We start from the raw sequence: 11,482 nt of genomic DNA on the forward strand, positions 1-11,482 counted from the left end.
CCACTGTATTCACCAGATCTGGCATGGTGTCATTTCTGGCTCCTTCCCAGAGTCAAAATGACCATAAAAGGTAAACATTTTGAATTGATTCAGGACATAGAGGCAGCTGTGACGGGACAAGTAAAGACTGAATCTCAAGCTGCAGTTCAGATAGATCAGTGTTTCATGGCTGTGTGGGGCTGGGGAGAGAGAACACAGTGACAAGAGATGGGCTTTGGGTATGGGAGGGGAAGAAGGGATGGTACCACATGCCACGTGTGTGACATCCAGATTCAGTTCTGGTGTGCTACAATTGAAATTTATGTGTATATTAGCTTTCAGTTGTTGCTATAAAAAATTGCTATGAATTTAGTAACTTAAAGTGAAAGAGGGCTGGTGAGATGGCTCAGTGGTCTAAAGCACCTACTTAGAACAAGCTAAGCTAAGCAAAGCACAGGGACCGCGGTTCAATCCCCCAGCACCACATGCCAGCCAGCCCCGCCCCTGGTGGGCTGAGCTGGCCACAGGCACACACAAATAAATAAATAAATAAATAAACAAAATAAATAAATAAATATAAAAAAAAATAAAGTGAAAGAAACCCATTGTCCTGTGCTGCTGCCATAGGGCACAACTCCAAAATGGGTCTTTGGCTGCTAGAAATCAAGTTGCCGCGGTGCTGGTTTCTTCTGGGTGTGAAAGACGGCCTGTTTCTTGCTCTTTCCAGTCCTAGGTTGCTCGTATTCTTTGTCGCAGTAGTCTCTTTCTTCTCCATCCTTCAAATCGGTAGTATAGCCCAATCAGTAGTGTAGCGTCCTCAGCCCTGCCCTGTCTCCACATCCTGTATTCGGGGGATTGAACTTGGGAACTTGCATTTGCCAGGAAGGCGCTTATGTTGCTGAGCTATATCCCTAGCCCTCTGAGTCCTATATTCTGTCCTCTGATGCTGCCCTTTCAGTCTCCTCCCACAAGATCCCTTGTGATTTCGCTGGGCCTACCCGGATTGCTCAGAATATACTCCCCATTTCAGCATCTAGACAGCTAAGCACATCTGCACAGGTGCTTCGGCTTTGTAACATAGCATGGTCACATGTTCCTGCGCTGAAATACGAACCTCCCTGGGAGGCTGTCATTTCTGTTGCTAAATAAAGCGACACTGTTCCATGGGATAGCCTGGGCATATACATCATGCCTAGGGGACTTCCTTTTCTTTTTTGCGGTACTGGGGATTGAACTCAGGACTCTGCGCTTGCCAAGCAAGCACTTAGTCTACTGAGCTATCTTCCCCAGCCCTCCTAGGGGGCTTTCTAAGGACCCTGGTGCACAGCTTCTTGGTGTGCACATCATGGGTCCTCTTTGGCTCGGGCCCAAGGGGGCTTAGGACAGGCAGAATGGATGAGTGGGAAGCAGGAGGATGCTGTGTGCGAGCCCCCCATCCCCGGACAGCTCCACACGTATCACAGATACTTTGGGGAGGGGTTGCTCTGTGACTTTCACTGTCTTCATCTCCTCCTCGCAATGCACTAGCTGTTGGAAGTACCCGAAAAATACCTTCTCACAACGTGCTGGGAGATACATGTGCATCTTATCTTAAACAGATAACAAAAGCTACAGGTACAAGGCAATAGGAACACAGGAAAAATGGACCAAATTCCACAAGGAAGATGGTCGGCTGTCAGCGTTCCTGTGTACCTTGGAATATGCAATTAAATGGAACATGTTTCCTTTTTGAAAAGTGTTTGCTTGTACATGGCTTTATGTCCTTAGTCCCCCTCCCAGGTAAAAGCTGCACACGTTCTATTAAGAAAAAAATGAAGTATTTGAGCAGACGCACATCCAGTAGTGTGGGATTTTTCCTTTGGACCCAACTGGAGGCACTAGCCTTGGGCTCTAGGCTACATCTTCCCCTTCCTATAAGGCTGTTCTGTTTTCCTGCCCATAACCCTTTTCCCTCTTGGCCTTCTGGTACAGGAGGTCCCTGCCCTCCACACATCCTTGTCCAGGTGCTGCTTTGAGGCATTCCATGTATGTTGCATGTTTCTCTGCAGCTGGTTTTTCCACGTTAGCATCATATTCCTGTTTTGCCAGCTAAAGAGCCAGGGTGTGACTTGAGATTGAGTTATTCTTCTCTGAAAGCATGAGCACCATGTTACTCTATTCTGTGGAGGAGGGACAGTGGGTGTTACATTTACCGCCATACCTAGCGCAGTGCTACATAGCACGGTGCGTTTCTCACTGTAGAGGGTGAATGGGTTTCTATTGTAATGGGAATGGAAGAGGGAGATTTAGGGGTCTTGGACTTTGGCCTTGGACATTCCCAAAGGCATGTGGGATTGCACTGTCTCCTTCCTGTCTCCTGCTTGGTTGTTGTTCAGGTCTGTGCTTTATGGCTAGTCTCTTGCACAGACTATAGCTTTGTCCTTATTGAGCTGGGTTTTTTTGTTTGTTTGTTTTTTTTTTTTTTTTTTTTTTTTGAGACAGTTTTGATATAGAGGAAATGAAACTCCCAACCTAAAAGGTACCTGGGACGAGTTCACATTCTCTAAAACGAGATTAAGAGCAGAGTATTTATTGGGGGAAAGAAAGCTTCTGTCCAAGAGAGGGGCAGAAGAGGGATCTGAGTGGGTTGCCCCAGGGGAAGCTGTCTCTTCCAGTGATTTTTATGGAGTAAAACCATGCAGTGAGGTGGGTCTAAAGTGGAGAACATGGCAACTCACTTAGGTGGGCATGAGGTGGTACAAAACTGGTTAACCAATGAGATTACAAGCACCATTGCTCAGGTAAAATTGATTAAATCCAGTACCAAATGAGGAAGCGAGTCATGTAGCCAGTGCACATGAATATGTGACAGGGTCTCTTCCTGTTGAGGGTTGGGTGAGTGACTTTTAGGGCTCTTTCAAGGTGATTGATACCTCTTTAGAGTATCAATCCCTGATGCCTTTCCTAGGGAAGTATGTGGCTGTATTTGTTTATTTTTTTGTCTTGGGGCCTGGCCCACAGTGGGGGGAGTGTCTGTCTCTTCCAAATACGCAAAGTCATCTTGTCTTCCGTAATTTGTCTCCTTGAGGGCCTGGCCCTGTCTGCCTGCCTATAATAATACTATCTAATTTAGCTGCCTACAATAGTCTCACTAGGTAGCTCAGGCTGGCTTCAGATTTAGGGTGGTCCTCCTGCTTCAGCTTGGGATTTCACCTGTGTTCCACCATCCCCGGCTGCTTTTAAGAATTTTAATAAAGGAAGAGCACTTTGCAAAGTTTCAGTTTGGGTGAAGTCTTTTGGCATCTTACAGATAAGTGAAAGAAAGGTGAGAGGAGGAAGTTGAGCCAGGAAGAAAGGGAGTCCCAACAGATCCAGGGCTTGGGCACCAGAGGGTTTAGTTTTTTTTTTTTCTTGGTGGAACCAGGGATTGAACTCAGGCCCTTGAGCTTGCCAGGCAAGTGCTCATTCTACTGAGCTATGACCCTGGCTCCAGTTTAGGTTTTATATCACTGCTTAGTTATCCCTCACCATAGCATGGGGTGTGTGCATGCCTGTGTCTCTTTTTGCATAGCTTTGCCTTCCCAAGGCCCATGTGTGTCTGGGCTCAGGGATGTGGTTTCAGTGGGTGGGCCTGGCTTCGGGATGAGCAGCATAAACACCCTTGTAGCATATGGATGTGATGGGGTTGTGGGGTGAAACCCTGAGCCCCATCGTCAGTGTTCTCCACATTGTGCCTCAGTGTAACCATTGCCCATTAAATACCAGGCTGCCAGCAGATGGACACGCCCCCCCCCATCCTCCTCGAGTGGAAACTTTAGCTGTGTGGTTAGAATACTTTCCCATCATTTAGCACTTCAGAATTAACATATTTTGGAGAGTTCTGCAATTAATATGGAATGGCACATTTGCAGATTGTTAGAGAAACAGTTAAATAGGAGTCAGCAGAGCTGTGTAGCTGGCATTCCCATGACGGATAAGCAGTGGGTGGGGAGAAGGCGGGGTAGCAGGAGGCTTCAGTTGCTGCCTGTATGTGGACGCTGTAATTGGAAGGGGAAGCCTGGCCCCGTCCTTACCTCCTACCTATTAAGAGTGCAGGTGGTTAATCACCACCTCACCAAAAGTTAAGAGTTCCACCTTTTAAAGTCTTGATCTTTTTCTTTTATGACCCCACCCTGAGTATCCCAAACACAGGTATGGATAAATGAAAAATTTTCTCATTAAAAGTAATGGCTTAAGGGGGCCGGGGAGTTGGCTCAGTGGAATAAGCGCTTCCCTGGCAAGTGCAAGGGCCTGAGTTCAATCCCTGGTCTCCCCTCCCCCCCCCCAAAAAAAAAAAAAAAGTAACGGCTTATTCCCACAGTCAAAATTTTTAGTCTTGTAATGAGAAATTGGTTTCCTTCCACTTGAGGAGTTGCATATCTCTCCTGCCTTAATAGAGGTCTGGATGAGGGTGTCTGGTAGGCGAATTTTATAACCAGTCAGTGTTCAATGCAGATCTGGTTGGAAGGGCTCCAGCTGGCTGACCCGGTTTCTCCCAATTTTAACTACGAATGACTTCTTTGGCTCCTAAACACAGAACAGCCTGCTCCTGTTGTCTTGGGGGGCAGTGATCCCCTGATCTCTATGGCCTGGAAGTTGAATGTCTTGGGCTGGAGGGTGTTTGGGGCATCAGGGAACTGGTGGGAAGAGATACAAGTGCTGCTCCTGGACTCGCCCCCACCCTCGTCTCCGAAGCCAGCATCGCCTGTGTTTAGAGTCCAGAGGGTTTGTGCTGAAAGAATAAATTGGCTCCACTGTGCATCATGTTCTCTTGTTTTCCCGCAGGGAGTGGGACCAGCCAGCAGGAACAGCGGGCTGAACAACATCACTTTCAGATATGACAGTAAGTAACGGCCTGACTGCGAAGAGCCGAGGCCTTTCTGTAGCCTACAGCTTATTTGGTTGTGCTTAATCAAGGACACAGCGGCAGGTCCTGAGGCTGAAGAATTTTCTGAGTCTATTCAGGTTTGTCAGTAGCTAAAGCAACTCACTCTTGATTAAGCTAAGCCACTGACCTATTTGGGAGCTTGAGTAGGTCAAGTGTCTTTCATAGGTCAGGTGTTCAGAAAAGTAGCTGTGAAGCAGCCTTAAGAACACACACATACCTGGAGGGCCCGCAGGGGACAGAGGAACAAAGCTGCCCAAATGCAGGGTGCTGGGGAGGCAGTAAGTGGCAGGCCCGGGTAGCTTGTTTGGCTTGAGAGGAGCACTGATTTCTGGATTCAAGACTGTGGGCTTGAGGAATCCCCACTGAACGTAGCCAGATGTGGCTTCCAAGAATAGCTGGAAAGTTGCCTTTTGTGTGTGTGATTTTTTTTTTTTTTTTTTTTAAAGTATAGTGGTACTTTGGTTCACCAACTTGGTTTATGATTTTGTGGGGGAGATGGCTATGGTTGTTTTTGTCACCTGCTGCAGAGGAGTTTGTGAAGGGAAGCAAAATTTTGTCAAATACTTCTGTTTGAGAACTGAATTGTTTGTGAGCAGAAGTGTTTGTGAACTGAGGTTTTACTGTATTGACATTGTATTTAAATTTTTTCTTTTCTTTTCTTTTCTTTTTTTTTTTTGCGGAACCGGGGATTGAACTCAGGCCCTTGCGCTTGCCGGGTAAGCGCTTATTCCACTGAGCCATCTCTCTGGCCCTGTATTTAAAATTTTTCACACGTACAGAGTGGCCAACTCGCTCTTTGCTCAGATGGGCTTACGGGTTTCTAGTTAGCGTGTCTGACTTGGGCCTAGGTACTAACCCCACCTATCAGGTGTGTGTGCAGGTGACTTGACTTTGCTCCAAATGAAAATTATTGGGCTGATGGCATTACTTTAGTAGAGTACTTGCTTAGCATGCAGGCAAGACCCTGGCCTTGATTGCTAGCACTGGGGGTAAAAAAACAGAAAAACCCAAAAAGATGAGTTTTCTTTTAGCATTATTTTGAGGCCTAAGTGATGTGATGCTCACACTTGCTCATCATCCTGGTACCTCATCTACTTTGAGTGCTCAGAGAAATCTAGCTATTGATGCTAGAAGTTAGTCCAACAGCAGTTGAATAATATCAGCATCCTTTTGTGCCCTTTCTCTGAAGAAAATGTGAACCTTTTGTCTCTGACTGAATTGTTTTCTAAGAAAACAGTTAAGGTCCATTTTCTGTTTAAGTTTGTAGGATCTCCTTTAAGTATCTGGTTTCATTCAAGAGGAGGGGGAGCCCCCTGGAATGATCTCTGCTATGACAGAGCGTATCTGTCAACACTCACTAGAGAAACAGATTTTGTGTGTGTGTGGTGCTGGGGATTGAACTCAGGGCCTCGTGTATGCCAAAAAAGCGCTCTACTACTGTGCCATGTCCCCAGCCCGAGAAACAGATTCAATATAAGACGTGTAACCTTATAAAGATTTATAAGGTAGGCTTGCAATGGCCCCTGGCAGTCAGGTGTGGAAGAGTGTGGACGTGCCATCTGCGCTGTGGCCCGCTGGAGATCCCAAGGATCTTGCCAGAGTCTGGCGCTCACTGCAGGGTCTGCAGCGAGTCTGTGTCAGGAGGCTAGAGGGTCTGCACCAGAAGCCAGCAGATGGACCTCCAAGGGGAGTGGGAGGAAGAAGCAAGGCCACCTTTTGTTCTGTTTTCCTTTTTAAATTTCATTGAGGCTATAAGCCTATTGGTTGGTGCCACTCATACTCCCCACTTCAGTAAATCCCGTTCAGTCATACCCAGAACTATATAGTAAGCTAATCAGGGGATTGCAGTCCACAAAAGAGTTAACTAGGTTATGGCTGTAATATAACCATTTTAAGATATAATTATGTGTGTCAAATTCATACCACCATTGCTAGCAAGGCTGTTTTTTTTTGGGGGGGGGTGTGCAGAACTAGGGATTGAACTCAGGCTCTTGTGATTGCCAGGCAAGCGCTTATTCTACTGAGCCATCTCCCCGGCCCCTAGCAAGGCTTTTTTGAGTCAGGACTTAAACATGAGTTCGGGCAGTTCACTGTGCTGTGTGTATGTGCTGGGTAAACGCTGCGATGGTTAGGAAAGATTGGCAGGTCCACGACGCAGTGTTCAGCTAAGTAAAGACATGTGTAAGGGGACTTTCTTTGAGTGAGAAAGTTAATTTCTGATACACGCCTTCAGTCTTTGCAGATCTTGTATTACATTCAAGAGTTCAAAATTTTCCGGTCAGCTGCAAACAAGCATTTGTCTCTAACTTATGGGTTTTCTGGGAAAAGAACCTATACCTGCACAACTTCAAATTTATCATATTGTTGTTTTAATTGTACTAAGTTTTGTGGCCCTCATGCCTATGCCTGTCTCTTCTTACTCCTCTCTTTATTCTTAATTCTACAGTGTTTAATTAGAATTTAATTTATAGCTCACATCGGCTCCTGAGACGTTTGAAGCTCGGTTGCGTTTTGGCAAAATGACATTTGGGCATAAAATTTTTTGTAACCAGAATCCAAAAGTTTAGACTTGTTAATAATTAAATGCAGGCTGTGTAAAAACTTACAGTGTTTCCCATTGAAAAAGATATTTTTGGGGCTGGTGAGATGGCTCAGTGGCCTAAATCACCTACTTAGAACAAGCTTAGCAAAGCACAGGGACCGCGGTTCAATCCCCCAGCACCACATGCCAGCCAGCCCCGCCCCCTGGTGGACTGAGCTGGCCACACCCACACACACACACACAAATAAATAAAATAAAAATTAAAAAAAAAAAAAAGATATTTTTCTTCTATAAGAAGATCGTTTTGGGGCTGGGGAGATGGTTCAGTGGAATAAGCGCTTCCCTGGCAAGCGCAAGAGCCTGAGTTCAATCCCTGGTTCCACCAAAAAAAAAAAAAAAAGTTCCTTTTATTGTTCAACTGACTGGTTCCGAGTCCTACTTGAAATAACTAAGAACCAATTACCAGGTTTTCACCGTTACCTACAAAGTCTTATTTTTTTATTCTTTTGTCATTTAATGTTATAAAGAAAATGTCTTACTATCAAGTCATAACTGAATTCCGTAAGTCTTTTTGCCTCCTTCTGCCCAGTTTCTTCACTCAGATCATGTCTGAGTAGGTTATAATACCTTTTTTTTTTTTTTTAAATTCCTAGGCTTTGTGTTTGCATAATTGTATTTACAGAAAACCAAAGAGTGTTAATTTTGGCATTAGGAATGAACAAAGACCCGGATGTGGCGGCACACACCTGTAGCCTCTGCACTTGGGAGGGTGACGGAAGAGGATTGCACATTTGAGGCCAGCCTGGACTACATAGTGAGACCCTGTTAAAGAGAAAGAAAGAACAAAAAGAAAGAAAACCATAGTTTGCTCTTATTTATGCAGCTTTTTGGAGCTAAATCAAAGGTTTCTCTTACAGTATAGATCTCAATAGATGAAAATACTGTAACTTCACAAGTAGGATAGTGTCTTGTCTTTTAGTGTTAGGAAGCTGGTCTCCAAACTTTTGCAGGCAGAGCACTTCTGACCCAGCTTATGCTGGTAAGTGTAAGGCACAAGTGCAGGGAGCCATCGAGGCTGCTTGTCTTGGTGCTATGCTTGGTCTGGTCAGTAGTGGGCGCCCAAGTCTCTGACCTCTCTAGGCCTCACTTGTATAGCACCAGATACTTAATTTTCTTTCTAATCCAAAAATCTCTTCTATACCCAGAGAGCATATACTGGTTGCTTTGAAAGTGAATTATCTCTCTGGCTTACTAGAGAATTTGCCTAAATGTTTTTACATTGTTCTTACATTCTTTGTGGTTTTCCTTTGTCTCCAATAAACTTTTTTGTGTTGGTGGGAGGTGGGTGGGTGGGGGCTCCTTGGGATTGAACCAAGGCTTTTGTGTTCAACTACATCCCAATCCTGTTTTATTTTGAAACAGGGTCTCAATAAATTGCCCAGGCTGGGTTTGAACTTGAATTTTCCTGTCTCAGCTTCCCAGACTGCTGGAACTACAGGAATGTGCCACCAGAGTCAGCCTTCATGAATATTTTACTTATAAAAACTGGGAATTTAGGAGTATAGTTTATGGGGAGAAAAATGCATCCAATTCACTGAGCTGCTCAGAAAATAACCTGTGATAGTTCACCTCAAAGAAAAAAAAAATCTAAACCAAAAAACCCTTGCAGGTTTGGACCTTGGGTGATCTTTTGCAGCAGATAATGCAGAGGGTGTTCATATCAGTCGTGGTGATGCACGCCTGTAATCCCAGCACTGGGAGGCTGAGGCAGGAAGATGGCTGTGAGTTCCAAGCCAGTCTAGGTTACATAAGTGAGTTCAAGGCCAGCCTTCACTACACCGTGAGACACTAAAAGAGGAGATGAGGAAGGAGAAGGAGAGGGTAGGGTGTTCAGGTAGAATCACTGAGAGAGATGGTGAAGCACTGGCATGAAAATGATGAGTTGGTGTCTGCTGGATATTCCTGATAAATAGTTCTCCCTGCAAGACAGCTAAATAAGTTGTCGACACACTCCTGTAATCCTAGCAGTGAGGAGGCTAAGGCAGGAGGATTGTTGCAAGTTCGAGGCCAGTCTGAACTACATAGCGAGACCTTGTCTCAAAAAATGGAAAAAGATGGCCAAATAGCTCACGACTGTTGTCTGAGCCCAGACTGATTCTAGCCACAAGCTGCTGGCACGTAGAGACTTGGAGGGTCTCTGTGGGTCCCCTTTAAGGATCTCTAAGTTAGGCAGTATCAAGTGCCCACAGCTGCTTGTATATTATGGCTGTACTGATAGGTGACAGTGAGCAGTGCTCATACAAAAATCAAAGAAAGGGGATGGCTTTGTTTCGGAGCAGGCAGGGGCTTTTTTTTTTTTTTTTTTTTTAGGTGATTATCTATATAGTCTAGGCTGGCCTCAAACTTGCATTGATCCTCCTGCCTCAGTCTTCCAAGTGCTGGAATTACAGGCGGGGGCTTTTGGATTTAGTTGGCCATGTGCCTGTCTTTGATGACACATGGTCTTCCAGAACAAAGGTTTTGCTTTTGGGGATGCTCTTAGCAGCCTCATCCTTAAGTTTCTATCATGTTCAGGGTGAGGAGTCCCTGTTCAGTGGATTCACATCTGTGGGTGTCTTGCCTGTTAGTTACCTTGCCTTCTAGGTTTCATCTAAAGACAAATAGTCCCAAATTATTTAGCAGTGATTTCTTCCAAATTATTTAATAAGTAAAAGTGTTTGTTTGGTTTGGTTTGGTTTTGAGACAGGGTCTTGCCGTATTGTGCAGACTGGCCTTGAAGACACTAAGGAGCCCAGATTTGTGTCAAACTCGTGCTGATAGCCCTGCGCCAGCCTCCTGAGTGCTGAGACTACAGGTGTGCCCTGCCACACCCAGCTCATATTTGGGCTTTTCAAACACATGTCTTGAAACAGAATGGATATGGCCACTCCAGACATGCTCCGTGGCATTTAATGAGAGGACTTTGAAACGTAAATTATTCTTACTGTCTCAATTCTGCAGACTGTACCACCTACGTGAATCCGGTGGGGAAGCACATGATCGCCGATGCCCAGAACATCACCATCAGCCAGTACGCGTGCCATGACCAAGTGGCAGTCACCATTCTTTGGTCCCCAGGGGCCCTTGGTAAGTGGTCAAAAATCAAGTTACACCAAAAAAGAAACAAGGCTTGGAGCCAGGTGTGGTGGTATACACCGGTAATCTCAGCACTCAGGAGGCTGAGGCAAGAGATCCAGGCCAGTCAGGGCTCCACGGTGAGTTCAAGGTTAGCCTGGACTACAGAGTGAGAGCCTTTCTCGAGAAATCAAAACGACAAAAAGCGGTCAGGTCCACCAGGGACTGGTTGGTGCCCGATGGAGGGGTCCTGCATGTGGTGGCCTCCAGGCAGACAGGGCTTGATGAGAATGAGGCTGAGGTTGGTGCAGATGCCACTGGCTACCATGGTCCTCGCTTTCATTGCAGAGCTAGGGGGAAGATAGGAAGGGACTCTTGGCAGCGGGGAGCACACTCCAGTCTAGGGCTTCAGCCCGACCTGCCTGAAAAGGCAGAGACCAGTTCTCAAAGATTAGGCCCAGCTGATCGGTGTCTCAGCCCCGGAGTCGTAACTCGGGTCCTCCTGCTGAGGGTGGTTCTGTTGGCAGGATGGCACTGTCTCTGCTGTCTGGTCTCAGTGGTATGGGGCTGCACCCTCTTAGAACACAGGTAATATTATAATGTAGCCAAATGTCCCCGAAAACCTTTTGTTTTGGGATGAGGTCCTGTACGTAGACACCCTTTAAATGAGCAACATACCTATACGCAAGCTGAGAAGAGACTACACCCCAGACTTACAGTAACAGAGGATCCAAAATGAAGGTCAGCTTTGTTCCATTTTTAGTTACCTCTTGCGTGCCTGCAGGCCCTAGTGAAGTCTCACAGCAGAAGTGACTTAATTCTTTGACGTGGCAGAAAAATCCACAAATCCTGCTTTTATAAAAGCGAGTAGCAGGGGCTGGTGAGATGGCTCAGGGGTCTAAAGCACCTATTTAGAACAAGCTTAGCAAAGCACAGGGACC

General features: G+C 45.8%; 1 protein-coding gene across 1 annotated transcript in view; it reads left to right on the plus strand.

The window, feature by feature from the left end:
* Il17rd (interleukin 17 receptor D) overlaps positions 1 to 11,482 on the plus strand; it is a gene marked incomplete at its 3' end in the record, with an annotated part of 72,936 nt that overhangs the window by 45,010 nt on the left and 16,444 nt on the right. Inside the window, exons 2-3 of the mRNA XM_023715725.1 lie at positions 4,783 to 4,840; positions 10,428 to 10,553. Of these exons, the coding sequence (XP_023571493.1) occupies positions 4,783 to 4,840; positions 10,428 to 10,553 (184 nt within the window). The remainder of the gene's footprint in view (positions 1 to 4,782; positions 4,841 to 10,427; positions 10,554 to 11,482) is intronic.

This window comes from Octodon degus, unplaced genomic scaffold (assembly GCF_000260255.1).
Source record: "Octodon degus isolate 3935 unplaced genomic scaffold, OctDeg1.0 scaffold00043, whole genome shotgun sequence".
Lineage (NCBI taxonomy): Eukaryota > Metazoa > Chordata > Mammalia > Rodentia > Octodontidae > Octodon > Octodon degus.